The 27,500-nt window shown below is 46.6% G+C and overlaps 1 protein-coding gene across 1 annotated transcript in view; it reads left to right on the top strand.

Moving 5' to 3' along the window:
- LOC147025964 (uncharacterized) overlaps nucleotides 1–27,500 on the top strand; it is a 197,432-nt gene that overhangs the window by 70,646 nt on the left and 99,286 nt on the right. The window contains exons 8-11 of the mRNA XM_085883562.1: nucleotides 401–454; nucleotides 4,154–4,207; nucleotides 10,774–10,827; nucleotides 12,828–12,881. Of these exons, the coding sequence (XP_085739688.1) occupies nucleotides 401–454; nucleotides 4,154–4,207; nucleotides 10,774–10,827; nucleotides 12,828–12,881 (216 nt within the window). The remainder of the gene's footprint in view (nucleotides 1–400; nucleotides 455–4,153; nucleotides 4,208–10,773; nucleotides 10,828–12,827; nucleotides 12,882–27,500) is intronic.

Here is a 27,500-nt window from a genome sequence, read left to right as displayed (position 1 = left end):
TACATATACACACACTGTATATATGCACTCACAAGACCCGAGACTGCTCCGTTCCACCTGGGGAAAACCTATGCTCCGCATTTGTGGATATGGGGATAACACACACACATATACACACACACGCACACGCACACGCACACGCACACGCACACGCACACGCACACGCACACGCACACACACACACACACACACACACACACACACACACACACACACACACACAAACACACATCTCCTTTTTGTCAGAGGTTGAGAAACCTGCATGCAAAGTTGCAAATACTTTCTCACTTGCATTTGATACTGTCAGTGTTGTCACCTCTTGATTGGATGATTGGATTTAGCACTTTATTTCACATATCGATTTAATCATTCCTGTATCAATTGATTCTTCTTGCCACAGGGTGAACGAGGACATCCTGGCAATCCAGGACATGAGGGACCTCCTGGTTTCAAGGTGTGTGTCACTCAAAGAACGATTGTGAAGTCCATTTTTTGTAACATTGCTCCTGTGAGTTTATTTTGATAGAGTTGAACAAATGGCACTACGATAATTATAAAGGGAGAGATTGACAAATTAACCACATGCTGATCTTTTCTTGAAAGACAGCTGTCAGGCTAACGCCAGTGATGCTTTCATGTTTGGGTTTTTATGTTTTCTGTTGAGGTCCTGTGTCTTTTAACCAGAAAATTTGTTTGTTCCACATTTGGTTTACTTCAAGGAGGAAATATACTTCATTAAGTTTCATTGTAAAAAAAACTTGCAGCTCAGTATGCTGAACTGTCGTGGCCACCCAAGACTTTCCAGTATTTGACCCTTTTCTGTACCCTTTCTCAATGTTATCTTTACAGGCAAGTGGTAATAACATCGGTTCTTAAAATGATGTATAAATCCTTGGCTTTTTAATACATTTTATTGTGATACAAAGTGTAGGCTCATGGAAAAATGAAGTGAGAGAGGGTCAATGGCAATGTACTGACGATGGAGCATTTGGGCAACAGTTGGACAAAGCAAGCAAGGGAATGAGCAAACAGGAAAAGAGCAGAGAGGAGGTGAGCAAACACAGTAACCTGCAGGTAAGAGGGTTTATGAGGGTTTCGGCAGGATTAATGAGGGTAGAAAAATTATTTGTAGGGATGAGTGTGGACAGGAGATGTCGTTGCAACACCTGATTGAAGGCCTGGAGGGAAGAGTGCATTCACACTGCCTCTGGAAAGTGGTTCCACAAACAGAAGAGAGTTGTGCATTAATCCTTGTTTGTGGGAGTTCAATTAGGAGGAGGTCACTGAATGAACATGTACATACTGGAGGAGCTGTGGGTGGTTGGAGAGATTAGAGGGCAGAGGAGAGGTGGTGAGAAACAAAAAAAAGAGGAAAAACAGAGGGGCCACCAACCTGTCTGTGATGTGAGAGCCACAGGTTTTGTGTTTCGAATGTTGAGAGCTTTAGATTCCACAGAATACAGGTGTGATGGACGTATTGCTGGTTTGCCCACCTGTGTGGGAGAGCAGAACTGAATTGAGCTATACGCAAAGGCCTTGCAGGCTGTGAGCAGTTCGGATATTTCAAGGAATGACTTGCGATGGAGGATGTGCAATTTGCAGTTGATTTTGGTGGCCAGCGTGGCATATATGATCAGCCCAGGAGAGGTTGTGGCTGATTGTGAGATTCATATATTCAAGAGACTTTATCTCTTAAAATGGCTGACCATGAAATTATTTCAGTTCATTTGATGATCCTTTGAGAGTGGCAGTGTCAGTGCAAGATTTGTCAGGAATGAAAGACATGTTATATTTGTTAGATCAACGGTGAATCAATTTCAGATCAGCAGTGAAGCATCCGCTGTTTGCCTGTTGGTGGGATGGAGTACTGTATTATAAGATGTGTAAACATCTCATAAAAGGAAGAGAGGTTTTCCAGAGCATTGGAGAGGTCATTTTGTAGATTAGGAACAAGAGTGGGCCCAATACACTGCTTTTGGGCCACTCCAGCCTCCAATGAGAGATAGAGAGTTAGAGATAGAGAGAGAGACAGACAGATAGATTCCATTGGTAGCAGCACATTGACTGTGCAATAGTTGGAAATCAGAAAGCCAGGCTTAAAGAGGGCACTACATGCCACAGGCAGCAGAGTAAGCTTAGCAAGAAGAGCAAGATGGCAGAGGGTGTTGATCCTAGTCCAGGGACACAGTCTTAACCTCTTGTTTGAGATTTAGGACATCTGATCATGGCTGCGAGAGAAGCATCAGCATGTCCAGAGTTGAGTGTGTATGACAGAATTCAAACTGTCAGTGATGTTGAAAAAAAAGGAAAACTATATCTGCAGCAATGATGGATTCCATGGATAAACAAAAACTCCATAAGCACTCGTCATAAAAAATCCGACTGTTATGCATTCAATTTGTGTTAAAATTAAAGCTGTTTGCTCTAATTTACATTAAATTCTGTACTTGCGCATATCAGTGTACAATCTGAAGGGGGTAACCAATTAGTGAGTGAAACTAATTAATTAATGAGACGTTAGTATAGGAACAGTTTTGAAGCAGGAACATATTTATCCTGTATTTTATAACGTATATATACTTGCGATACCCGTGCACATGCACGGGATAGCAGTACAACATAGCTGGTAGCAGACGACAGACCATACACGGGGAATGACAAAAATACGCATTGTGCAAAATGCAAGTGGTACTATGGAACGCTAAGACTTCCCAAACATTGTCGGCATGTCCGCTAAGTGCCACAGCAATTTCATAGGGATCGTGTGACGGCGAGCCGAGTTTTTAGTGTGCAAGCTTGGTATTATAATAGAGAGATATATATATATATACACACACATTTGTATCCTTTTAGTAATGATTACTTTCCTTTGATGGCACTGAAAGTCAATTTCTATGAAAAGTTACTTTGCTCTCATCAAATCATGCATTTAATCATCAAAGTTACATTTTTTGATGAACAGGTTTTATAGACTTCTTTTACTCTCCAGATATAACCAAGTCCTTGTTAAACGTAAAGTTGAAATCAGATCTATATAACTGGACCGGCACTCAGTAGAGCACATACCCCCGGCTGCAAGCTGAACAGTTTACGTTTTGTTATCCCACTGATAGGCCGGATCTGGATCCAGAACAGAACCAAATTCGAATCGGCTTGTTCTTGTCACCTAACCAAGTTATCCACCATGTTTTGTCATAACTCGTCTCCAACTTTTTGTAACATCGTGCTATATATAGTTTTTAGCCCCATCTCTCAATGGTGAAGAATCACTTGCAGAATTGTTTTTACTTCTCAGATCCGGATCCAGATTCGGACCTTCACCAAAATCGAATCAATTCATCCTCGTCACACACCCCAACCTGTCCACAAAGTTTCGTCCAAAATCCATCCACAACTTTTTGAGATATCATGCTCACAGACAGACAAGACGGGTGAAAACGTAACCTCTGCCCACCTTCAGTGGCAGAGGTAACGACATCAGTTGTATGTCGTTTTTCACTTCAATCAGACTCTTCTTTTCAGACGTTCTAGTAATTGACCACAGGAGGATGGTGGAACCGTAAAACATCTATAACTTTTTAGATCAAAGACTCCAGCTAATGCAGAAGAAAGATGAATCCGATTGATTGTTTAAATCTTCCCACTTCAAAGCACCTCCATTTTTTTTTTTATTGTGCTTTTCCTGAATTAAAAAGAGCCATGAAATGGGGCAAAATATCCACCAATAACAAATGCGTTTTTTTACAAGATAACCAAATTATTCATGGTATAATTTATCTTTGAAATACTATAATCAATCAACCTGTCCTGCCAGAAAAGCCAACTGTCATTTGCTATTTGGAAATGAGGTTTCTACCCCAGATTGCATTTGTTTTTGATGTCACTGAAACTCAGCCACACATGTATTAACATTGTTTATTTGGTAGAGTCCATTGTCAGATGATAATAACATGGTTATAATACAATGATAGCTTTGTTAAGCGATTTTCTGCGAGTTGAAGAAGAGGTTTGTCCCTTCATTTTGGTTTTTGAGAGTTGTTCCTTTTCTTTTCAGCACTAAATAACGGAATCGTTTTTATTCTTGACCGTGAACCCTTTTCTCATTATATAATGACGTGTATGTCCTCCCACATCCATCATCACCCCTCTGCAGGGAGTCCCAGGAGTACAAGGGAAGCCAGGGCTGCATGGCCCACAAGGAAGCAAGGCATGTTGGTAATTTGCAGTTTCCTTATGCCTTACTAATTCTGTCCTTTGCACATGGGAACACACACCAGCTGATGCTGGGGTCACTGTTTCCAATTCCCGCATTCAAGGAACCCCTGCAAAGTTTGATACTTTCCTTCAGACAAGATACACTGCTTGCCATCTGTAATACGATGAAGTAGGCACAAGAGGCCAGGAGAATCGACTTCACCATGTAGAATTTTTTGAGGCAGCTTATTGTAAGTTCTAAATTGTGGTGTCAATGGTTTAAAACAGCAAGCAGTTACCGAATGGAAGTAGGGATGCTTTGAGGGATTCTCACTGAGAATTTCTCAGCACCTTCTTTGTTGTTCATGTAACGTTATGCTTTTTCATATTGTTTTTGATTCGTATCGGGGTGGGGTTATCATCTAACGGCTACCATTTGATTGAGCAGTTTGCATGATAAACTGAGTATAAACTGATGACTTGGTTAATTTCATTTGCTGGTTAAACAGTTGCAAAGTTTGGTGGAGAGCTGACTAATAAGTTTGTCATGTCATTGTTTTGTCACTGTTTCAAATGTCACCAAGATTTGACGTTACCTTTGTTATTCACAACATCAACCTTTGGATTAAGTTTTGCATTGTGTTGAGAAATGATGGATTTTTTTTTTTACGGCAAGAGATGATCCTTTGCACAAGTACCTCATCGCAGATGAACCTGCAGATCCAGATAATTGTATGTTTGAGCGTTATCATATAAGCCAGGTATGAGCTTTATCCTGTCAATCCAGCTCGGTGGAGCAGTTTGAATGAGTATCCTCCTGTGCGAGATGGGATTTATGCTGTTGATTACATAATTGATATAAAGTTCATTTTCAATTCTAAGGTCATTGAGGCCTGGAAAAAATTTCATTTTCAGACATGACCATTGACTAGGCATGCCTGCCCATTGCTTTTTTATTTTGTTATATACATTGTCGAGGCTTGTGGCAGTGAACGGATCAGGATATAAAAGAATAAAAACAGGATGCAAAACGCGTGTGCATGGGTTGGACAAAATGGATACAGAAGGAACCTCAAAGGAGGGAAAATTGGAAGGAGGAGGGATTTGGGTGGGGTTAACGAGGGTAGAAAAGATCATGGTTTAGGATTGAGGATGATCTGAGGTGGTGGTGGTGGTGAACAGCTGTCTTGAAAACCTGGAGGAAAGAATGAGATTGAAGAGGATGTGGAAGTTGATTCTACAGGTAGGAAAACTGAGGAACAAATGAGTGGTGAGCAGTGGTTCACCAGAAAGGGGTTGATGGTGGACCGTGTGCGCCCTGCAGAAACCTTGGGGGGACAAAGCATGGAAAGAGCAGAGGGTGCAAGATCAGAAAGGAGGTGGTATAATACAGAGAGAACACCGACCTGTATGTGATTGTGAAGGCATAGACCCATAGACCCAGCTTCAGTGCGGGCAATTCCAATGATCTCGAAAGCCTTGGTTTCCCTGGTAACAAGCTGAGCAAGGTGTGAGGTGGGGGTTTAATCGAAAGACAGCATGTTATACTTCACAAAAATATAGCATGTCTATCTCTATGCAGGGCCCTCTATTACCAGTGCAATGGTACTCATTTCACCAACCTCAAAAAGATGACAGGCTGAGTCATCCCCACCTGGTGTTAATTCAATGCCGATAGGGGCTCAAACTCAAGACCCTAATATCTTAAGCCAGCCACCTTAACGTAATCCAACGCCAGGCTTTGAATTTCAATGAGGATGTAAAATGAAGTAAAACACATGAAAAAGGACCTTTTATAACATGTTGTCATTGTTATTGTTGTTTTCATTGTTGTATTGCCCCGGACAGTTCCCTCGAACAGGCCCGTGAGACGGAGAAAGCCGATCAATCTCCCAGGAGCACCCAGAGATCCCCCACAACTAAGATGGTGTACCCCCATATTCGTGAAGTCAGGGCCAGGAGAGAAACAGAAACAGAGACAGAGACGGACACACTGCCCTGACAAATCCAGGCAGCGGAGAAGAGTGGGGAAGATTGAGTTCTGGTTGGGGTTTCAACCACAATGAAAAGGCATCCCTGTTAGTTGCAGTTGCAGTTGTCGTTGTTTATGTGCTTCTTTTATGTCCTTCTGAAGGGTTCCTGCTGTTGTAGAATAAGTGTTACCATTGGAACCGCTGCATTATGATCCCGTTCCCACTTCATCCTCAATCCTGGAAACAAGGGCTTTTCAAATACGGACATCTTTTTGATTAAACGGACGTAATTTTTCTCCATAGTAAATCTATTATTAGCTTTGCAACAACACCATTTTCATAAAAAAATAAATCGTGATAGACGACAGACAGACACTTCTCCTTTTAGTAATAGATGACATGTTATTGATGTATGCATGTAAAGACACTCTCCGTCTGTCCGTCTCACTAAGTGAACAAGAGTAAATTGGTTTTCCACATTTAATTTTGTTCTGATCTCCATAAATTATGTGCACGCTTTAGATACAGCCTCGTTGTCCCACAGGATGGTGCACTCACTTACCTTTGAGCTGTCTTGGCTGGATTTGATTCTTGACCAGGCTGTAACTTGTTAATTTGGTTCTTCACAGGCATTGTGGTGGATCACAAAATGTGCTGTCCCCCAGATGAATGTTCAGCTGGTTGTTCCATCTACCAACATTGAACAACTTACACATTCCGCTCAAATAGCTTCTGGATGAACATCAGGTTTGGATGAACTTTTTCCCAGTCGTGAAAGACTAGTCCAAAATCGATCGGATTTGATCTGGTTGGGCGGGGACCTTATTCACGTGTTCCTTGGACGAGAAGGTAGCACTGATAGTTGATAATACGATTATTAACCGTGAAAAATAAAGAAAACTGCGTTTGCAGCTTCTACCATTTTGTCTAACATTTGTACCTTACATTGGAGATCATTTGTAACTGCAAATCGGTAATTGCTATATTGAATTTGAAACCGACCAGAAGTACTGCTCCAGCTCAACTCGGCTTAGCTTAGCTTAAGTCTTGTGTTCTGCAAAAATAGTGAGACGATTAGGACTACAAAACAACAACAACAAAAATGCTAGCCGGTAGGCGACATGGGTGGTCGCTACATAATTGCATACAAGTCATAGTTTTTGACGGATCGGGCTGAAATTTTTTGACAAAGAGGTTGATTGTAGTATGCATAAAAGCCTGGAAGGCGATTTTTGATTTTCGAAAAAGAATTTTTTTAGGATTTTTCAAAAATTTCAAAGTGCCGTTGCTAGGCAACGGTGGTGTCCATAGCAACGGTGCTCAAAAGCATACAACTAGATCCTGTTATGAACCTACCTGTCAAGTTTCATCAAAATCGGTTGACTCCTCTGGCCTCCAGAGCTGTCCATTACATACAAACAAACATACATACAGACAGATGGAAAAACTGAGAATAAGGGTATTTCAGTAGTCGAGCGACCACACAATCAACATCAACAGAGTTCATAGAATACCTTACCCCATGCAGTGTTCAGGTATATCAATCAAACGAAATAAAATAATGATTTTACAGGTCGTATAAAAAATCCACCATTGAAGCGGTCTTATACACCACTTTATTCAACATGTCCAATGACAGGTATCACCTGCTTGATGAAGGGTTCACGTATCTTTATACCCCTTCGTATAGCGAACCTTCGTAAGGCGGGAGCTCATTTTCCATTATTTATTTTGGGAAAATTACAATTCGTTTCCTAACCCAAATTTTTTGGTCTAGTGGTGAAGCCATATGCTTGGTGTAGCGATGGTTTTAGTCGCAAGTGATATTATAATGTTATTATTTAACTAATAATAAAGACGGCAAAAAATAAAATTAATTTAGGTATAACACTTGCGTACCAAAACAATCTTGAGTTCAAATTTACGAATGAGAAATTGGTGGAAGGTGGTGGCGGAGATGGTTAACTGGAAGTTTAATTATTTGCAAGCCTTCTAAAAAGTTAATCACCCCATTGAAAAGTTAATTGGCAGGAAAACGTTTCTGTATTGCCGCGTCAGTGACGTTGCGCAATCACCAGGCACTGTGTTGTGGGGACGGCTCCTTTGTTGTCATGAATGAAGACCTTCGTTAAGCGACGAATTGCCTGAAACAAAACCATTCGTTGTAGCAAGCCTTTGCTATTCGAATGTTCGTAGAGAGGAGGGGGGAGGCGGGGAATACATGTACTGCAAAACTGGTAGTTTTTGGAAATGGTAGCAAGGTGATTTATGTTCTACAATGTTCTACGATATAACTCAATTTAAATGTTTTAGCGTCGACGATTCAACGAACAATAAGCTCATCGTGGCGGGCGGTTAAAGTCCCGCGATGCCCCGAGTGGCTCAACTCCTGAGATGTTCCAAATCATGGTGGACAATGCGTGGGCCCAATAAAACCAACCGCTTTATTTCCCGTACCCATAAACAATAACTCAGGGATGAATCAATCGCAGAGGGATACGACGGCGGGTCGTGGTGGGGAAGAAATGGGAACACGAAATTGATAAATAATTATGTCCAATGAGAATATAAGCTGTGGCGCCACACACCCGACTCTGTCACTGACCGGAAGGAGACAAAAACTGGGGAGCTTAGTTTTGGTGGCAGCAGGGGTGAGCAGGCGATTAGGGACGAGGAAAATAATGAGGCGAGCAGACAATGATGAGGGACAATGAGGTGATGTGCAGGATCACAAACAGGCTCTGGGCGATGAGCAGAGGCAGGCAGGACGAACAGGCACAGGACGAAGACAGGCAGGCAGGATGACCTCCTTAAAACTCTCCTCTTCCTCACACACACCAAAAACTCCCAGCCGCATTCTCCGTTCTCCTCCAAACCAACTGTCACGTTCTCCTCAGACTTCAGCCTTCTCCTCCCTCATCTCCAACTGCCCAATTCGGCTCCCCCCTTTCCTCTCCCTGAGCAATGCTCCACCCCCTGAGAAGGCATTCAGAGGTCCGCCCCTGTCTTTTGGCAAGTCTCCCTGTTCCCCCGCTAGAGGTTGACACAGAGGTTATGCGCACAATTTCCTCAAACCATAATCCCTAATTATTACCACCCACCACCCCCTGTATGGCGCACATTCACACAAGACAATTCTTAATCTGACATTTCCCTACTTGTACATCGAGATGGCTAACTACTCGTACACGGACCATGCTACTCTTATACATTTTGTCTGATCTATGGTGATAGCTAACCCCCTTTTTACCATTTAAAAAAAGAATAAACTACCTCAGAAAAGGCCAATATTTCGTGTGTGCAGAAGCAATTGTTTCTGGTACATGGTGAACTATCACAGATGTTCAAATTGACCACCGCCAGCTTCTTGGCACTGGTGATAATGGCGAACAACTGAATGACAAACATTCACCAACGTATCTACTGGGATAGCTACCTTCTCTGCATGAATGTTCAGATTTTCAGAAGAACAATACACACAATTATGTCGGTTCCACCGTACCATTGAGCTTGAATGTTGTCTCATCTGACCAAACAATCATGTCCACACACCATGCATCCTTGTCCACCTTCCCTTGAAAGCTTTCACAAAACTCAGCTCTGCCATCCGGATCGTCTTCAATCATTTCATTTCACATAAGATTTATTCTTAGCTGATTTGAGAATCTGGTGTACACTTGAAATGTGTTGGCTTCGGGTGGTGGGCTTGGGATCCTCTGGTTCTGAGTTCAAATCTTGCTTTGCTGTTGAATTAATACCTGGTGGGGTTGACTCAGCCTGTCATCCTTCTGAGGTTGGAAAAATGAGTACCAGCTTGCTGGGATGATTGAGCCATTTGAGTATCCTGTGTCAGAGTGGTGACCCATTCAGGATTGGGCCCAATCGCCCAGGAGACTGCTTCGGCAGCACCGATGCTCTGTACAGAGTATGGTCCCAAGGATGGTACACTTTCCCTGCTGACTCCAGTCTCATGAGCACATTGCCTTACAGATTTTCGTGGTGATCGTGTGATTTGCTATAACACCAAAGCATAATTTTTTCCCACCCTTAGATGAGTGGGGTCTGCCAGATTGTTGCTTGCACATGTCTTGCACAGTACGATGTGTCTCAAATTTATCAAGAACTCTTGCAATTGTTTTTCGTGATGGAGGTTTCTGTATAACATTCAAATTCCAATTTCCGAGACCACTTCAAAATCGCTTCGTGTTGTTCAAATGTCAAGCACCCTTCTGCCATGTTGTTTACACTTTGCATCGTGGGTATCGTTTAGCTCATCTTTGCAACTAACACCATCTGTTTGGGGTATGCCACACTAATTAAGGGCACATTAAAATTGGGTTGCACCATGACCCTGTGAATACATATCCCATTTACAGTATATATTTATGTGTGTACATCTTTTTGAGACACCCTATATAACATTCAATATAAATTAAGTTGTTTCTCGATCTAAAAGTCATGTCTGTGGATGGACCAACGGATAGAAGTGAACCGACTGCTTCATCCCGCTTTTCGGTTCATGTGCGCAGGGTAACGACACAAACAGAAGATGCTTCAATCCATCTGTATTGTTCTCATGCATCCATGTTGTATCCTGTGCGTGCAGGGAAACCGTGGCCTTAACGGCCCCCCGGGAGTGCCTGCTCCAAGGGGAGCGACGGTAAGCGCCCGGAGTTACCATTTTCCTGGGAACCCACGATCGGTGCTGCAACTAAGATGTCACGTCAATGGTTGTATCAAACATTATCCCATTCACTGAGCGTATTTCAAGGAGCGGTGATGGCGCGGTAGCCATTTTGAGGTCATCGAGGTTTTTACTCCATTCATAGTGAGGTTTAGGAAGAAGTGTGAAAAACAATCGCATATTGATGATTGTTTTCAACTTCTTTTTTTTTTTTGCCTCCAACTGGGCTTCAGCATGGCTGGGGATGGTTTGTATTTTTGGTGGTGTCTGTCTGTCCACCTGTGCGTCCGTCCGTCTGTCCGCCTGTGCGTCCATCTGCAGCCTCTACTGGAGAATGACTGGACGCACTTCTTTGATATTTGGCGCATGGATGCAATAATATCTGGGCATTAGTCACGTCAAATTATTTTGCAGGTGGGTCCAAAAGTCATGGGATACACGATTTTATTTACGAAATTTGGTTCAAAAAAAAGTTGAAGAATCGGGAACCATTATTACCTCCACCACCGAAGGTGAAGGAAGTTATCTTTTCACCCCTTTCCATCCATTTGATTGTTTGTTTGTGTTCAGGATATCTCAAAAAGTTGTGGACAGACCAGATGAAATTTTGTGGACAGGTTGGGTTTGTGACAAGGAGGAACCGATTACATTTTGGGGAAAATCCGGATCCAGATCAGACGACTATAAATTTTTAAGTGATTCCTCACCATTGAGAGAAAGGGCCAAAAACAATATATATCACGATATCTCGAAAAGTTGTTGACGGATTCAGATGAAACTTGGTGGACAGGTTGGGGGTGTCGCAAGGACGAATTCATTCGATTTTGCTGAAGATCCGAATCCAGATCTGGATATGAGAATTATTTAATATAAAAGTCATTCTTCACCATTGAGAGATAGGGCCAAAAACGATTTCGTACTGTATAGCATAATATTTCAAAAATGTATTGGGCCCGATCGTGAATCAGGCATAATGTCGTGGAGGTACGTGCTCTCCGGAGTGCCCTTCTTGTTTATTTAGAAACACTTTTTCTTCTTTATAACCAACATACAAATTTAGATTGTTTATTCATTTATTTATATCCACGTTATCATCACCACTACCAACACAACTTTCAATTTTCTCTCTTTCTCTTTCTGTCTTTCTGTCTGTCTGTCTCTCTCTTTCTGTCTGTCTGTCTCTCTCTTTCTGTCTGTCTGTCTCTCTCTTTCTGTCTGTCTGTCTGTCTCTCTCTTTCTGTCTGTCTGTCTCTCTCTTTCTGTCTGTCTGTCTCTCTCTCTCTCTCTCTCACTCTCTATCTCTCTCTCTCTCACTGTCTCTCTCTTTCTGTCTGTCTGTCTCTCTCTCTCTCTCTTTGTCTCTGTCTCTCTCTCTCTCTGTCTCTCTCTCTCTCTGTCTCTCTGTCTCTGTCCCTCTCTCTCTGTCTCTCTCTGTCTCTCTCTCTCTCTGTCTCTCTCTCTCTCTCTCTCTCTGTCTCTCTCTCTCTCTTTTCCTCTCTCTCTCTGTCTCTCTCTCTGTCTCTCTCTCTCTGTCTCTCTCTCTCTGTCTCTCTCTCTCTGTCTATCTCTCTGTCTATCTCTCTGTCTCTCTCTGTCTCTCTCTCTGTCTCTCTCTCTGTCTCTCTCTCTGTCTCTCTCTCTCTGTCTGTCTCTCTCTGTCTCTCTCTCTCTGTCTCTCTCTCTCTCTCTGTCTCTCTCTCTCTCTTTTCCTCTGTCTCTCTCTCTCTGTCTCTCTCTCTCTCTCTCTCTCTTTTCCTCTCTCTCTCTTTTCCTCTCTCTCTCTCTCTCTCTCTCTCTCTCTCTCTCTCTCTCTCTCTCTCTCTCTCTCTCTCTCTCTCTCTCTCTCTCTCTCTCTCTGTCTCTCTCTCTTTCTCTCTTTCTCTCTTTCTCTCTTTTTCTGTCTGTCTGTCTGTCTCTCTCTTTCTCTTTCTGTCTGTGTCTGTCTGTCTCTGTGTCTCTGTCTCCATATCGCGCAGGGTGCTCCAGGTCGCAATGGCAAGAATGGGCTCCCAGGCACTGCTGGACCAAAAGTACGATTCAATTTATTTTCACCCTCATTACAAGTTCATAAATAAGTCATTTTTTATTTTCTGTTTTGAATTGCCTTTGTGTGCTGTTTTATAAATTATTTACACTGAATCTTTCGGATCACATTCATTGTTCTGACCCGTAGTTGTTGAGCCATGGAAAGTTCTTAAATTTCCCATTTAACTTGATCATGCTCAATCATACGAAGATGGAGAAATTTAACTGTTTGGCCACTTGGAACTTGGAAGAAATCCCATGCTCACGAATGTTTTCCTGTAAGGAATAACTTGCATTATGTAACTGTGAAAGTTTTTCTCTTCAATACGTCGTTATTTCGTGTTATAAATTTGACTGCAGACTGGAGATAAGATAAGTCCTAATTCTTCCAGATATGTTGACAATCTTTCCAGCATTCAGCCTGTGTTCCAAGAGAGATCTCTCACCATGCAGCTAAGACAATACTTCTTCTAAAATGGCTCTCTGCCACCCTTTGAACACTGGGCCAACGCACTACGACAGCGTAACTTTATCATGGGGAAGGAAGGAGGCCAGAGAGCTGCACAGTCACAGTGCACGATTGCTTTAATGGGCCTTTGTGGTGGCTGGTTTGGATCCTTTAAGAGGAAGGACATCCTTCCTCAAGGGATCATCAGATAGTTGGCCAAAGCCACAAAGGATTTAGCATTCCATGTTGTGAATTTGTGTCCTCTCTATTAAACTTTTCATTATCACATGAAATATCGAACCCTTTCAGAAGTGTGTTGTCAAAAACCAACCACACTCAATGCATCATCTTTTTATTCAACTCTTCATTTCCAAATCTGGTGTTTGCAGAGAAGCAATGGAACATTAGTTGTATTTCAATGAGGTTGCTTCTGCTGACAGCTGTATTTTAACATGGATATAGACTGGAAACAGGATGGCCAATTTGAGGTTCCATTATGGCGTCAATCTGAAGCATACTTACAATAGTCTGTGACAATGGCAGCTCGTTGTGGTGCATCTGGATGTTATTGCTGGCAGTGTGCTATAATTATACATCAATGATGATGCTTGTAGTTCTTTTAGCCAACGACAAGCGAATCACCAACAATGGTGGTTATTATTACTCTTATGGAACTGGAACGGATTTTGTGAGATCGTCCTTTGTCCCTTTGAGCATCCCGGGATAATCGCAACACAACCCAGTAACTGTAAGGCCATTTGTGATTCGGCCTCATTCTGTGACCTTTTTTCCTGGCTGCTGTATGGTCGAGCACCTTTGGTGAAATGCCAATGCAATGATGCAGACCAAGATGGCAATTTAAGTAATCAATACTGATCTTTACTGTTCAAAAGCTCCCCTTCACAGGTAACAAGTTTGAGGAGTCTATTATCCCATTCATTCAATAAGTGTCTCAGAGAACTTAAAACTCCCAGCATCCTGCTGCTGAAGGGATAGAACAAAACAAACGGCAGGAGAGAGGAAAACGCACAATAATCCAGTTGAGGGACAAAATCATGACATACTTCAAAGATAAGGGATGTGAGGAGGAATGGAATATATATGTATATATATATATATATATATATACTAGTAGTAATGCCCGGCGTTGCTCGGGCTAGCAATAAAGCCCGGTGTTGCCCGGGCTTTCTTGCAAATTTCCTGAATAGCGGTTAGGGGTTAGCGGTTAGGGTTAGCTGTTTGGGTTAGGGTTAGTGTTAGGGTAGCTAACCCTAACACTAACCCAAACCCTAACCCTAACAGCTTGGCGTAGTGGAGGGAAACAGCGCCCGGGGCAAAGTGGAAATTTGCGTCCCCCGTTGGCCTTAAACTTGAGTGGATTTGAATGGAAAATCCCATAAGGGATATCGATTTATCGATTTTTTTCGAATATCGGATGTGTTATGGAAAAAATTTATAGCCAATGACCTAAGTTGGACCAAAAGCCATAATCGTACTGAATTTGAATGGAATCTGTTGGAGTTTGTGAGAATGCATCAAAACGAATTTTGAGGGGCCTCTTAAGGAAGACAATAATATCATTAGTATATGTGCCAAATCTTGTTTCATTTCATGCAGTAACAAAAATCTGATGGTGGAACAAAGAAAGGGGCGTGCCAAAATAAATATATATATATATATATATATATATATATATATATATATATATATATATATATATATATATATATATATATATATTTTTTTTTGTTACGGCTGTGGAAATTCGCAGAACACCATAAAGGTCCTTAGTTCAGTTAGATCGATAAGTCTGTGTTCAGTTAGATTTCCCCACCATTGTTTAATGGGAATTATTCGTATCACAGGGCTGTGATCTTTGAGATAGTGTTTTTCTTTTGCTATCGTTATTTTGGACCAACCACACAACAACCACCTTAACCACAACACCAACCACGCCACCATCACAACAACCACGATCGCCTCGACCACCACCAACATCGCTCTCAAACAACCGCTTCAGACCCACGGTCCTTCCACCACCACCACCACCACCACGCGCTCCTCAACAAACCACGCCATCCTCATCACCTCAACCACCACGCCAACTACAATTACGCCAATCACCTAACCACCTTCCCCGCTACACCAACTGCCGATCCCCCTTCTCCACACACCAAATCGCAACCCGCTCCGCTCATAAAAACCGTCTCTACAAAGCGAAAGGAACAAAGGATTTCGATAACGCCAGGGAAAAACAAGAAGGAACTCCGATGGCGCACGGATTTTCCCGCCTGCTTTTCCTGCGCTTTGGTGTGGGGGAAGTGCGATTCCAGCCAGAGGTCAAAGGTCATGTGAAGGAGGGGCCTCATTTTGGGGGAATGAATCTCCCTAGTCTTGGGCCATGTAACGATTCCCTCGCGCCCCCCCCCACGTGCCGCGAGGGGGGGGCGAGAGGGTTGGGAATGGGGAACGCCCCCTTTCTCGAAGCTTCCCAGAGGACCTCGAAGGAGGGCGAAGCAAGAAGGCAGGAGGAATATAAGGGCGCGCGGGACGCCAAGTAGAGTGTGTTGGTGTTTTCTTCTGGTGGTCTTCTTGGTCGGGATCTTTGGCTCGTGGTGGCCTGTCTGTGGAGAAGCGATCCGTGGAACGACCCGTTCGTCGGAGCTCGCAGTCGGTGGGGAGTCCGGGCGTGCCACCAGGGACGCGGACTGGAGGTGCTGCTCTGCCAGCTCTGTTGCGCAGACCTGCGTGTCCGAGTGAAGAGCGCCAGAGAGAGAGAGAGCTGGCCCCGTGGAAGGCCCGAGTCAGCCGCGGCTATCCTAGCTGCCGTGGGGACAGACGTCGCGACTCGCCCATCAAGGCACCACGAGGGTGCAGGTAAGCTGCAACTGTCTCGTGGGGCCCGTTCGGTCACCAAGGCTCCACGGTATAAAGGTCTACAGACCCTGTCTGACTCCCTTGTCTTTGAGGGTAGTCTTTTCTTTTGAATGAATGTTGGTGGCGCCATCTATAAGTAGAACTGTGTAAGTGCTTGTAAATGATAATTGCTGAGAGACGGTCGTAGTGCTTTCACCTTGCCCGTGTCTTTGTCCCCGTCCCATGCATGATTGTTTTACTGCATACGTGTTTTCATTGCTTTGCCTGTATACGTGTTTAGTAATAAATGTGCTGATTTAAGTGTTAAACCCGTTCGTCGTGTCTGCTTTCCCTGATTGAAACGCCATCTCGTATTGCAGAATATTAGTTGGGTTTTAAATACCCGTTAAATAGAATCGGATCCGGCGAGGTTGAGCGATAATACCCGCTCGGTTATCACTGAAGAACGGAACGGACCGCTTGAGCGGTTCGTGTCCAAGCCGACGTGCGTCGAGGTACGGTCTCCCGGTAGGCTACCCGCGCGAGTACTTAGGTAGATTGATATTCGGCGATTGACCCTATTTTGCGCGGGTAGAAAATTGGCGAGGCCGTGGTGGGATTAAGAACCCACCCGTGACAGGGTTCCGGCGTTGTTCCGGAAGGTCACGACTGAATTTTCCATCCGGTGGGCGACGCGGTTGCTATTAGAAAAAGGTGGTCGAACACACGCCGGTGGGCCCGAATTCGTAACAATATATATGTAGATATGTATGCAGAAATATATATATATATATATATATATATATATATATATATATATATATATATATATGTATATGTATATATGTATATATATATATATATATATATGTATATATATATATATATATATATATATATATATATATATGTATATATATGTATGTATATATATATATGTATATATATATATGTATGTATATATATATGTATGTATATATATGTATGTATATATATATATGTATATATATGTGTGTATATATATGTATGTATATATATATGTATATATATGTGTGTATATATATGTATGTATATATGTATGTATATATATATGTATATATATGTATATATATATGTATATATATATATATATGTATATATATATATATATATATATATATATATATATATATATATATATATATATATATATATATATATATATATATATATATATATATACTGAAACGCAAAAGAAACTTACCACCTTTTAAACCTGCAAATATCAACAATAACACTGCGTGTAGTAAATGTGTGAACTTATTTGTGGACAATAGTGTCCTCACTGTCAGACAAAACGGTCACGGGTGGTCACTTGAACCTTCAATGGTCACTTCATAGCACAGCTGTTGAACAGCCGTTTTGACTGTCAGTGATTAGCCAAGGGGTACGGGATGATTTTAATGAGCTGCACGTGATGTCCTTGATATTGGCTTTAAAAAGGCCAGTGCAAAATGGGCATTTCAATCAACATGCCACGATTGTTAAGGGATCAACGGCAGTGTGCCTTGGGCATACTGCAAAGCGGATTGAGCTACCGTGAGGTGGCGCGTCGCCTTGGCTGTTCACACCAGACGATATCGGCCCTGGTTGACAGAGACACCCTCCACAACTCTGCAGATGACAGACCTCGATCAGGGAGGCCAAGAGTCACCACTGCAAGGCAGGACAGGCAGATGGTCCGAAGTCAGATGGCTTCAGACATTGAGGACTGATTGGGACAGAATCCAGCAGCAATCCATCCAAAGACTGGTAGACAGTATGCGCTGATGATGCACTGCCTGTATCCAAAACAATGGTGGCCACACACGCTATTGAAAGGGGACTGACATTGCACCCTGTGCTGTTCTGTACTGAAGAACAAACTTATGAGGTGGTGTATCTTGGTCAAAAACTTGACATGTCATCAATAAAATGCCAATGTTTCAATTAGCAATTGTTGGTTTGTTTTATTTTGAACTGTTACAATTTTATTACATTTCAAACAAGTGGTAAGTTTATTTTGCATTTCAGTATAGATATATATGAGGTGTGTTCAAAAAGTATCCAACCTTAATTTTTCGTGCGTAAACAAATGAAGCTAGGGAGGCGTGGTTTGGTGCACGTATGTAGGCGATCCTAATCCGTATGCGTGAATATTTTCCCGCCTGCAGAAGCTGTCAGTCGCCGACAGACCGCCGATGAGTGAGGAAGTGTAAGTGAGCGCCATCGGATTTTCGTTTTTGACAAAATGACGGATTACTGTGGTCTCATCGCCAGTGATCACTGTGTTGAAGAAGTTGGGATCGCTGTTCACAGTCTCCAGCATGTCCTGTGCGATCTCCAAACGGAGTTGCTTCTGCTCGATCGTTAGCAGCTTTGGCACGAAATTCTCCTTAAGCCCAAATCATTAGTCAGAATGGAATGACCGGATCCAATGCTGACGTCCGCCTCGTCTGCAAGTTCTCTGATCGTGATTCGACTATCCTGCATCAGCAGGGTCCTCACTTGGTCAATGACGATCTCATTTCGGGATGTTGAGGGCCTACCAGAACGTGCTTCACTTTCCACTGATGTGCGACCATCTTTGAAGCGGTTGTACCACTCTTTTATCTGTGTGGTGCCCATTGCTTTGTTCCCGAAGGCCTGTTGAATCTTGCCGATCGTTTCCACTTGGGAATCGCCAAGCTTTGCACAAAATTATGATGCAGTAGCGTTGTTCAAGTTTTTCTGTCATTTTGTCAAAAACGAAAATCCAACGGCGCTCACTTACACTTCCTCACTCATCGGCGGTCTGTCGGCGACTGACAGCTTCTGCAGGCGGGAAAATATTCACGCATATGGATTAGGATCACTTACATACGTGCACCAAACCACGCCTCCCGAGCTTCATTTGTTTACGCACGAAAAATTGAGGTTGGATACTTTTTGAACACACCTCGTGTATGTATATATTGTTGCAGATTCGCGCCCGCCGGCGTGCGAACGGCCACGTAACTCGAATCGCGGCACGTCGCCCACCGGACGGACAATCCCGTCGTGACCCTCTCGGACTAACGCTGGGAACTAGTCATGGGTGGGCCTTTCGGCCTCACCACGATCGTGCCAATCGCCCCCCCGCGTGGGATAGGGTTGTTCGCCAAATTCGACCGACCTAAGTACCCACACGGAGGGTAGACCGGGCGATCGCACCTCGCCGCAGGTCGACTTCGGACACGGGCCACTTTAAGCGACCCGTTCCGTACTATCGGGATAACCGAGCGGTGTTATCGTCAACCTCGACGGTTCCGATTAATAATCGGGCGTATTTAGCCCACGACCAACCCTTTCCGTGAAGTAAGATGGAGATTCAATTAGAGAAAAGACGAAGCGAAACGGGAGAAACAGTTCAACATAAAGCACATTTATTCCGCGGCAAACGGAAAGCACACATATACAATTACCACAATTATGCACCAAAAGCGAATGTAACAAAAGAAGAAACAACAATTACGCACCAAAAGCAATTGCAACAAAAGAAACACAATGCAGATCGACTACCGACTACGCGAGCACACGGCAACACTTACACAGTTTTACTTCACAGACGGCGCCGACAACACATATACTCAAAGCAAAAGAAAAAGGGACCACCCTCAACGATGAGGGGGGGCAGACGGGCCTGGGGCCGAGACCGTGTCGAGCCTACCCGTCTGGTGATGAGCCGCAAAATGGCGGTGGCGCCCCGACTCCGCGGGCCTCGCTGGCACTGCCTGGAAATGGGGTGGGAACGGGGCCCCCTTCTCACACTATCTCAGCGCGGGGGGAAACAGGAGGGGGTTGTTGATGCTCGGGGGAATGAGGATATCTCGCTGGCTTGGGTCCCGCGACGAGCGTCTCCACCGCGACCTCGACCGCGTTCCCGGCCTCCCCTCTCCGCAGCTCCCCGACTCTGACACGAGCGCCCTCTCGACTGCCTTCGCCGCCGCCACGACTCTCCAACTCTCCACTCTTCTCAACTCCGTCCAACTGCTTTCCTCTTCTCAGAAACTCTCAACTCTTTCCAACTCAACTACTTTTTCGGCGAGCGAACGCGGCCCTTTATAGCCCCCGGGGCTTCGCTCCTTCACCTTCGACCCTTCACCTCTGGCTGGCTCCCCATTGGACAGAGGAAAAGTGGGCGTGAATGATTTTTGATCCGCGAATCTGCATATTGCGATTATACTCCGACGCACCTGGAGGCGGGGCCAAATCGCCCCACGCTCGCTGATAGGACGGAACAGAAGTGGGCGTGAATCGTTTTTGATCCGATTTCTCGGAAAGGTTGGTGTTTTTGCACCCGCTGCTCGGTGCGCGTCCTGCACGAGTCCAGGATCGGCGCCCACAAGCGGCGCGGGAATGGCGGTGATGCGATGGTTGCGAGAGCGAGATGTGACGGCAAGGGTCGTGGCTGTTGTTGTGAAGCGGCGTTGTGGTTGGTGGTTGTTGTGTGATGGCTGTTGAGACGTGGTTGGTGGTGGTTGTGGTGGTAGTAATGGCGGCTGGTCCAAAATAAAGATAGTAAAAGAAAAACGGCTATCTAGAAGGGTCGCAGCCCGAATGAATAACATTTATTCCCTCTAAACAACGGGTTTGGGCCTAACTACACATATACTTACAGAGATATCTCACCTACGGGACCTGAATGGTGGTTTGCGAATTTCGTCAACCACAACAATATATATATATATATATATATATATATATATATATATATATATATATGTATGTATATGTATATATTGTTGTGGTTGACGAAATTCGCAAACCACCATCCAGGTCCCGTAGGTGAGATATCTCTGTAAGTATATGTGTAGTTAGCACAAACCCGTTGTTTAGAGGGAATAAATGTCATTCATTCGGGCTGCGACCCTTTTAGATAGCCGTTTTTCTTTTACTATCTTTATTTTGGACCAAACGCCATTACTACCACCACAACCACCACCAACCCCATCTCGACAACCACAGCCACCTTCTCCAGAACCGCCTTCACAACATCCACCTTCTCCACAACCGCTTTCACACAACAACCACCAACCGCAACGCCGCTTCACAACAACAACAACAACGCCAACAGCCACGACCTTTACCGTCACAACTCGCTCTCGCAACCATCGCATCACCGCCATTCCAAGCGTCACCGTGGCCATGGACCGCCACTTTAGACCCTCCACCACCTTCGCCTCTCCTTCTGCGGCCATTCCCGCGCCGCTTGTGGGCACCGAGCGTCAGGCTGTCCTGGCCTCGTGCGGGACGCACGCCGAGCCGCGGGTGCAAATAAAGGGCCTTTCCGAGGAGAAGTCGGATCAGGAATGATACACGCCCACTTCTGATCCGTCCAATCAGCAAGCACGGGGCAGTTTGGCCCTGCCTCCAGGCGCGTCGGAATAGAATCGATATATGCAAATTCGAGGATCAGGGGAGATTCACGCCCCTTTTTGTCCGTCCAATTGGCGAGCGTGGCTCCACCCCCGAGCTCGTTCTGATCCAGAAATTTGCATATGGGTTCTCCTACACGACTATAAAGCGCCGAGCGTGGGGCGAATTCGGGGAGTTTTTCGGTCAAGGGAGTTGGAGAAGAGTCAAGTCGAGTTGGAGAAGTGTGGCAGAGTGTGGCAGCAGCAGTCAAGTCGGGTCTGGAGGAGAGTCAGTCTGTCGGAGGTTGGACTCTGTCGGGGTTCGGAGTCTGTCGGGGAGCTGCAGAGAGGGGAAGCTGGGAGCGCGGTCGAGGTCGCAGTGGAGTCGCTCGTCGTGGGACCCAAGCAAGCCAGCTATCCTCTTTCTCCAGAGCATCAACAATTCCCCCCTTTTTCCCCCCCGCGCTGAGATAGTGCGAAAAGGGGGCCCCGTTCCCACCCCACTCCAAGCAGTGCCAACGAAACTCGCGAAGGAGCGCGGAGTCGGGGCACCGCCGCCACATTTGCGGCTCATCACAAGACACGGGTAGGCTCCACCCGGTCTCGCGGCCCACAGGCCCCGTCTGCCCCCTTGTCTTTGAGGGTGGCCCTTTTCTTTTGCTTTTGAGTAAATGTGTCGTCGGCGCAGTCTGTAAAGTAAAACTGTGTAAGTGTTGCCGTGTGCTCCCGTAGTCGGTAGTAAATCTGCATTGTTGTGTTTCTTTTGTAACATCTGCTTTTGGTGCATAATTGTTGTAATTGTTTTTGTGTGCTTTCCGTGTGCCGCGGAATAAATGTGCCTCATGTTGAACTGTTTTTCCTGTTTCGCTTCGTCTTTTCTTTAATTGAATCTCCATCTTACTTCCAGTAAAGGGTTGGAAGTGGGCTTAATACGCCCGATAATTAATCGGAACCGTCGAGGTCGACGATAACACCGCTCGGTTATCCCAATAGTATGGAACGGGTCGCTTAAGTGGCCCGTGTCTGGAGTCGACCTGCGGCGAGGTGCGATCGCCCGGTCTACCCTCCGTGTGGGTACTTAGGTAGGTCGAATTTGGCGAACAACCCTATCCCACGCGGGGGGCCGATTGGCACGATCGTGGTGAGGCCGAAAGGCCCACCCGTGACTGGATCCCGGCGTTAGTCCGAGAGGGTCACGACAGAATTGTCCGTCCGGTAGGCGACGTTCCGCGATTCGAGTTACGTGGCCGCTCGCACGCCGGCGGGCGCGAATTCACGACACTGGTGTCAGGTCGTGGGACACAAACCCATCCCCCTCCTCGCGGCACTGGTGTCGGACAACGGGAAAACGGGCTCTCCTGTCTCCAGCTAAATTCACGGGGAATCGGTCCAGGGGTGAGAGGAGCGACCCCTGATTCCCTCCAAATTATGAGCGATTTAAATTAACCCTTTACAAGAAATAAGATGGCGTCTCAAGGCTCGCGGGAGCCGGGGGTATTAGAAATGGATTTAGAATGTGTAGAATCCATGGTCCAGGATGAAAACCCCGAGCAGGAAATGTTGGTTGTGCAGGAACACGAACTCCCCCAACTGAACCCAGACTTCGAAATGGGCGCAGTGGCTGGGGTGGCGGACGAACGGCCCCCACGTGCGAATTGACACCTCCGCGGTGTATGACACCTCCCTCCCCCTCTCCGCCAAAACCCCCCAATCCTAGTCGAACCGAGTGCACTCGACAGGATTCTGCAGGCAATAACAGCGAATACGCAACAAATGAACGAAATAAAAACAAAAATGGATACAAACACAAATGAAATGAAAAACGAAATAAAAGGCATGAACAAGCAAATGAACGAAATGGAAACAAACATGAAGGAAGAAATGAAAGAACTGCGGGGTGAGACGCAGAACATGGGCCGAAGCCTGCAGGCGGGCATGAAGGCAATAACCGGGGAGCTCAAAATGGCGACGCCACGTGTGGGAGCGAACGAGCTGGGAGGGGGTGCAAAGGCTATCAGGCCCGCGGTGGAGGCGGGTAAGGACAAATTAAGTCGGGAGACGTGTTGGGCGAGGGTCGTGACGGTGACCGAGAGGGAAAAAATAAATGGGGAGACCGAAACGTGTGAGACGAAACACGAGGTGACGACGGAAAGAAGGAAAGAAATAATAGTTGAGACAAGGGAGGTAAAGGGTGAAAAGGTGACCGAGTTGGCAGAGACACGGGAGATGGGAACGAGAAAGGGAAGACTACACGATGAAGACGGGGTTAGAGACGCACACACACGGAGGTAGTGGAGGATAATGGGGGTGAGCTGGCGGACTGGGTGGAGACCCAGTGCGAGCAGTTGGATATCCTCCTCCAGGAACGAGGGGAGGGAGTATGCCCCCTTGAGGCGAGTCACGACCAGGTGGGTTCGGTCGTGCTTTGCGAGGTTAAGGGGACGGGTGCTGTGGACAGGTGCATGGAGAGCTTGGGGGGTACAGAGACCCCGGAGACCCTTGTGGGGACACGAATCCCCAGTGTGGTTGTCCCGGTGTGTGTGGTGTCGAGATGTGTGTTCAAGAGTGTGGCGAAATGCGTGCTGTCACGCACGCATAGCGCGGGTGCAAGGGCATGTGTGAGAGCGACCGGGTGGGTGACAAAGACCCCGTGTGTAGATGAGACCCCGGGTATGAGTGACACCCCGTGTGTGGAAGCGACCCCATGTGTGAGTGGTGTGGTGGCAAGTGTGCCGAAGGGCGTGCTCCCCAGCACGCCGTGTGTAAGTGAGACACCGCGGGCGAGTGTCACCGCGTGTGCCAGGGAAATGGCATGCGTGAGTGAACGGCCGAGTGCAAGGGAGACCGTGTGTGTGAGAGAGCGGTATGTGAGGGAGTTGACGGTGGGCATGCGGGAGCATGCAGCCGCGTCTCCCGCTGTGAATGTGAATGGAATGGAATGGTGTTTGAGCGTCGTGACACGCAGGTGTGCGTGGGTTGAATGACGACGGCGACAGAGGGACAAAAGCCGGGTGGAGGCTGTAGCTGTTTCGGGGACCGTGCCGGGTTCACCCAGCAGCGAGCGCGAGGTCCGTGCTGTGCAACGCACGAGGCCCCCACGTGCTCGCTTGCGGGAGTGAAGCCCGGTCCGGAAAAGAGCGCGGTGAATGTTGCCGATCCCGCGACGGACAAAGTTTAGGCAGGATTTCGGATTTGGACCAGACGGGTTCTCCACGCGGGCGTGAGTGTTAAGCTCCAACGGGCAGAGCACATGTGTTCGCGTGGGGAACCCCTCGAGACGTGAGGCTTGTGTTTTTTTTTATGCGCCGAGTGACGTCATGGCTGCGTGTGTGGTTGGAATCCGGCAGGAGGGTGAATCCCTGCCGGATGGTACCGTCCAAGAGAGACGAGGGACGCGAACAGCTGCCATGACGTCACGCCAAAGGTGCGCGGCTGTGAATTGCCGCGCTTGTGCGCAGGTTGTGAGTTAACGCGCTGGTGCTGCGCGATGAAAAAAAACAAAAAAAAACAGCAAGCCTCGCTTTCGGGTGGACAGGATTTCCCGGGCAAGGGGTGGAAGACCCCCTTACCTGGGCACAGGATGAAACTAGTTAGGGGGAAGGGTTAGCTTAGATAGACCGGCTCCATGGGGCAGGGTAAGTCCTCATGGGGCCCGTGGAATGGATTAGGTAGAGGGATTTAGTGAGCTTTAGGTTGGGAAAATGGAGTATGGGATTACTTTGGAGACATGGACAGACTTGTGGATGTGTAGAGGGGATGTAGCTTAGCTACGTAGTGTTAAATGGAACGTGCTGTAGTGTAAGGGATGACGTGGGAGCACGAGTTAGTTAGGGGAAGTAGTTAGCAGGATGGCAGAGTTCAGCGGTGTGAGTGTTGAAGAGTTGGTGAGTGAAGTGGAAGCATGTGCTTGGTGAGTGAGTGAGGCCAGCCGGTCTGTGTGAGTGGAGCGAATGTGGAATGCATGGTGCGATGAGTGATTGGGGGGAGGAGTGACTCCCGCCCAAGGGACCCCGGAGTCAGTGTAAAGCGAGTTAGCTGGGTTAGTTAAATTGAAAAATGGAAGTCGTTTTGCTGTTGGTGGGAGTGTAGGCTCGATTCCCATTTGGAGGGGTGCAGGAGCCCTGTTGACGGGCTGGGAGCGTGGCTGCGAAAGGTGAGTATCGCTGAGTGGGTACCCCGGGCACCAGGCTAGTCGGCCGTAGTAGGCCAAGGGCCCTTGGGGGGCCGGGATAGCGTCGTGGGCACGGGTGCGTCTGCTTGGTGCGGGGGTCCGGGGCGCCATTAGCCGCGTGGGCAGTGTTGTGGGCACGGGTGACCCTCGGAAAGGGGCCCGGGAAGCCAGCCTGCCACGTGTGCGTTTCAGGGGAGTCGCCATGGAGGGCACTCCCTGGTGTTTAGGGAGCTGGTAGGCTCGGAGGCAGTGTAGTGCCCGGGGGTGCCATAGCTGGAGTTTCAGTAGAGGGTCGTGCCTGCCAAGGGAGCCACGTGTCCCAGCCATGAGACCGTGTGAAGGCACGGAAAGAAAATTGGGGGGCGAGGCCCGAAATTGTGAGGACACCAACACAGGCGACGGGAATCTGGGTTGTTAGAACCAATAGTTTAAGCGAGAGGCGCTTGTTGAAAGCCCTGGGGTAGTTTAATCGTAAATGGATAGGGTAGATTAGGAAGTGTACCCCTCCGCACCATCCATCCCCTCGCTCTCGTTGTGGGCCGCTGGACCCACTTTGTGTTATAGATCGCTGAACTCTGGGGAGGCCATCCTGAGGCTTAGATTGGGCCTCGACACAAGACGCTAGCTCTCCCTTGTTCCCCTCCGGGAAGGGAACGTAGGGTTTGGGAGTAGGCCAGGTGACAGGATAGGTTAGCCGAACAAGGACGATAAAGGGGGTTAGGGGACGAATTATAGTGGGGAAGTAAAAATAAAAACAACCAAAAAATAAGTTGGGGCTAAATTGGGTTTGACAAATTAAGGGGGTGGGTATGGACAGTGACAGGCAAAGGCGATAGGTTCGGAGGGAGACCGTAGGGTAGGTCCGAGCCCGCCTTCTGAGTGGCCAGCACCACCGCACTCCCTCCACCAACCTCCACTGCGAGGCAAAGGCCGGCCCACTTCATCGGCAGCTGTTTTGCTGCAAGGCCTGTACCGGCTGGATCGTCTGCAGCTGCTGTGCTGCAAGGCCTGTGCCGGCCGGGTCGTCTGCTGGTGTTTTCTGCAAGGCCTGTGCCGGCCAGATCGTCTGGCGGCTGTGTTTGCCTGCAGCGGCCTTGTTCTGCAGGCTGTGTTTGCCTGCTGCCTTTGCCATGCCATGCGCACTGCCCCTGTTCACCAGGCCAGTTCAATTTTGCTTTGCCCCCCCCCCCCCTGTTCATTTCCATGTGTGCCAGGATCAAGGCAACAGTTTGCAGGCTGCAAGAACTGCACTGTTGGCAGCTACAACACGGGCCTGCAGTGGCGGCCCGTGCACCGTGTTTGCGTCCATCCATTCATCCATGCGTCCATCCATCCATCCGTTGTGCTCATTGCATGTGCCACTTGAGCTGGCACGGAGACTGCGTTTGTGCAGCCCATGCACCGTTGTGGTTCACTGTGTTCAGTTCAAAAGGGAAGGCCTTGGACTGCGTGTGAGCAGCCGGCCACGTTCCCTGTCACCTGCATTGTTTGAGCCAGAGACTGCATGTGAGCAGCCTGGCTCCCTGCAAACTGATCCTGGGCCATTGATCCTGGGCCATGGTTTAGTTAAGGTTAAGATGTACTGTACATATGAGTGCGCCCCCGGCTTGTCTGTCTTAGCGCCGGCAATTTTATTTAAGTCGTCTGTGTGAGTGGGTTTTGTTTAGTTAGTTACTCAGCCCTCAGGTTATTTATTTTGGGGACATGAATACCATGAATGTCGCACTCAGGGATACGTAGGTAAAACGTACTAGGG

This window comes from Eptatretus burgeri, chromosome 5, assembly GCF_056783735.1.
Source record: "Eptatretus burgeri isolate ZD-2024b chromosome 5, Ebu_testis_v1, whole genome shotgun sequence".
NCBI classification, from domain to species: Eukaryota; Metazoa; Chordata; class Myxini; order Myxiniformes; family Myxinidae; genus Eptatretus; species Eptatretus burgeri.
Note: the sequence above shows the minus strand (reverse complement) of the source record. Positions and strands in the feature narration are given on the sequence as shown.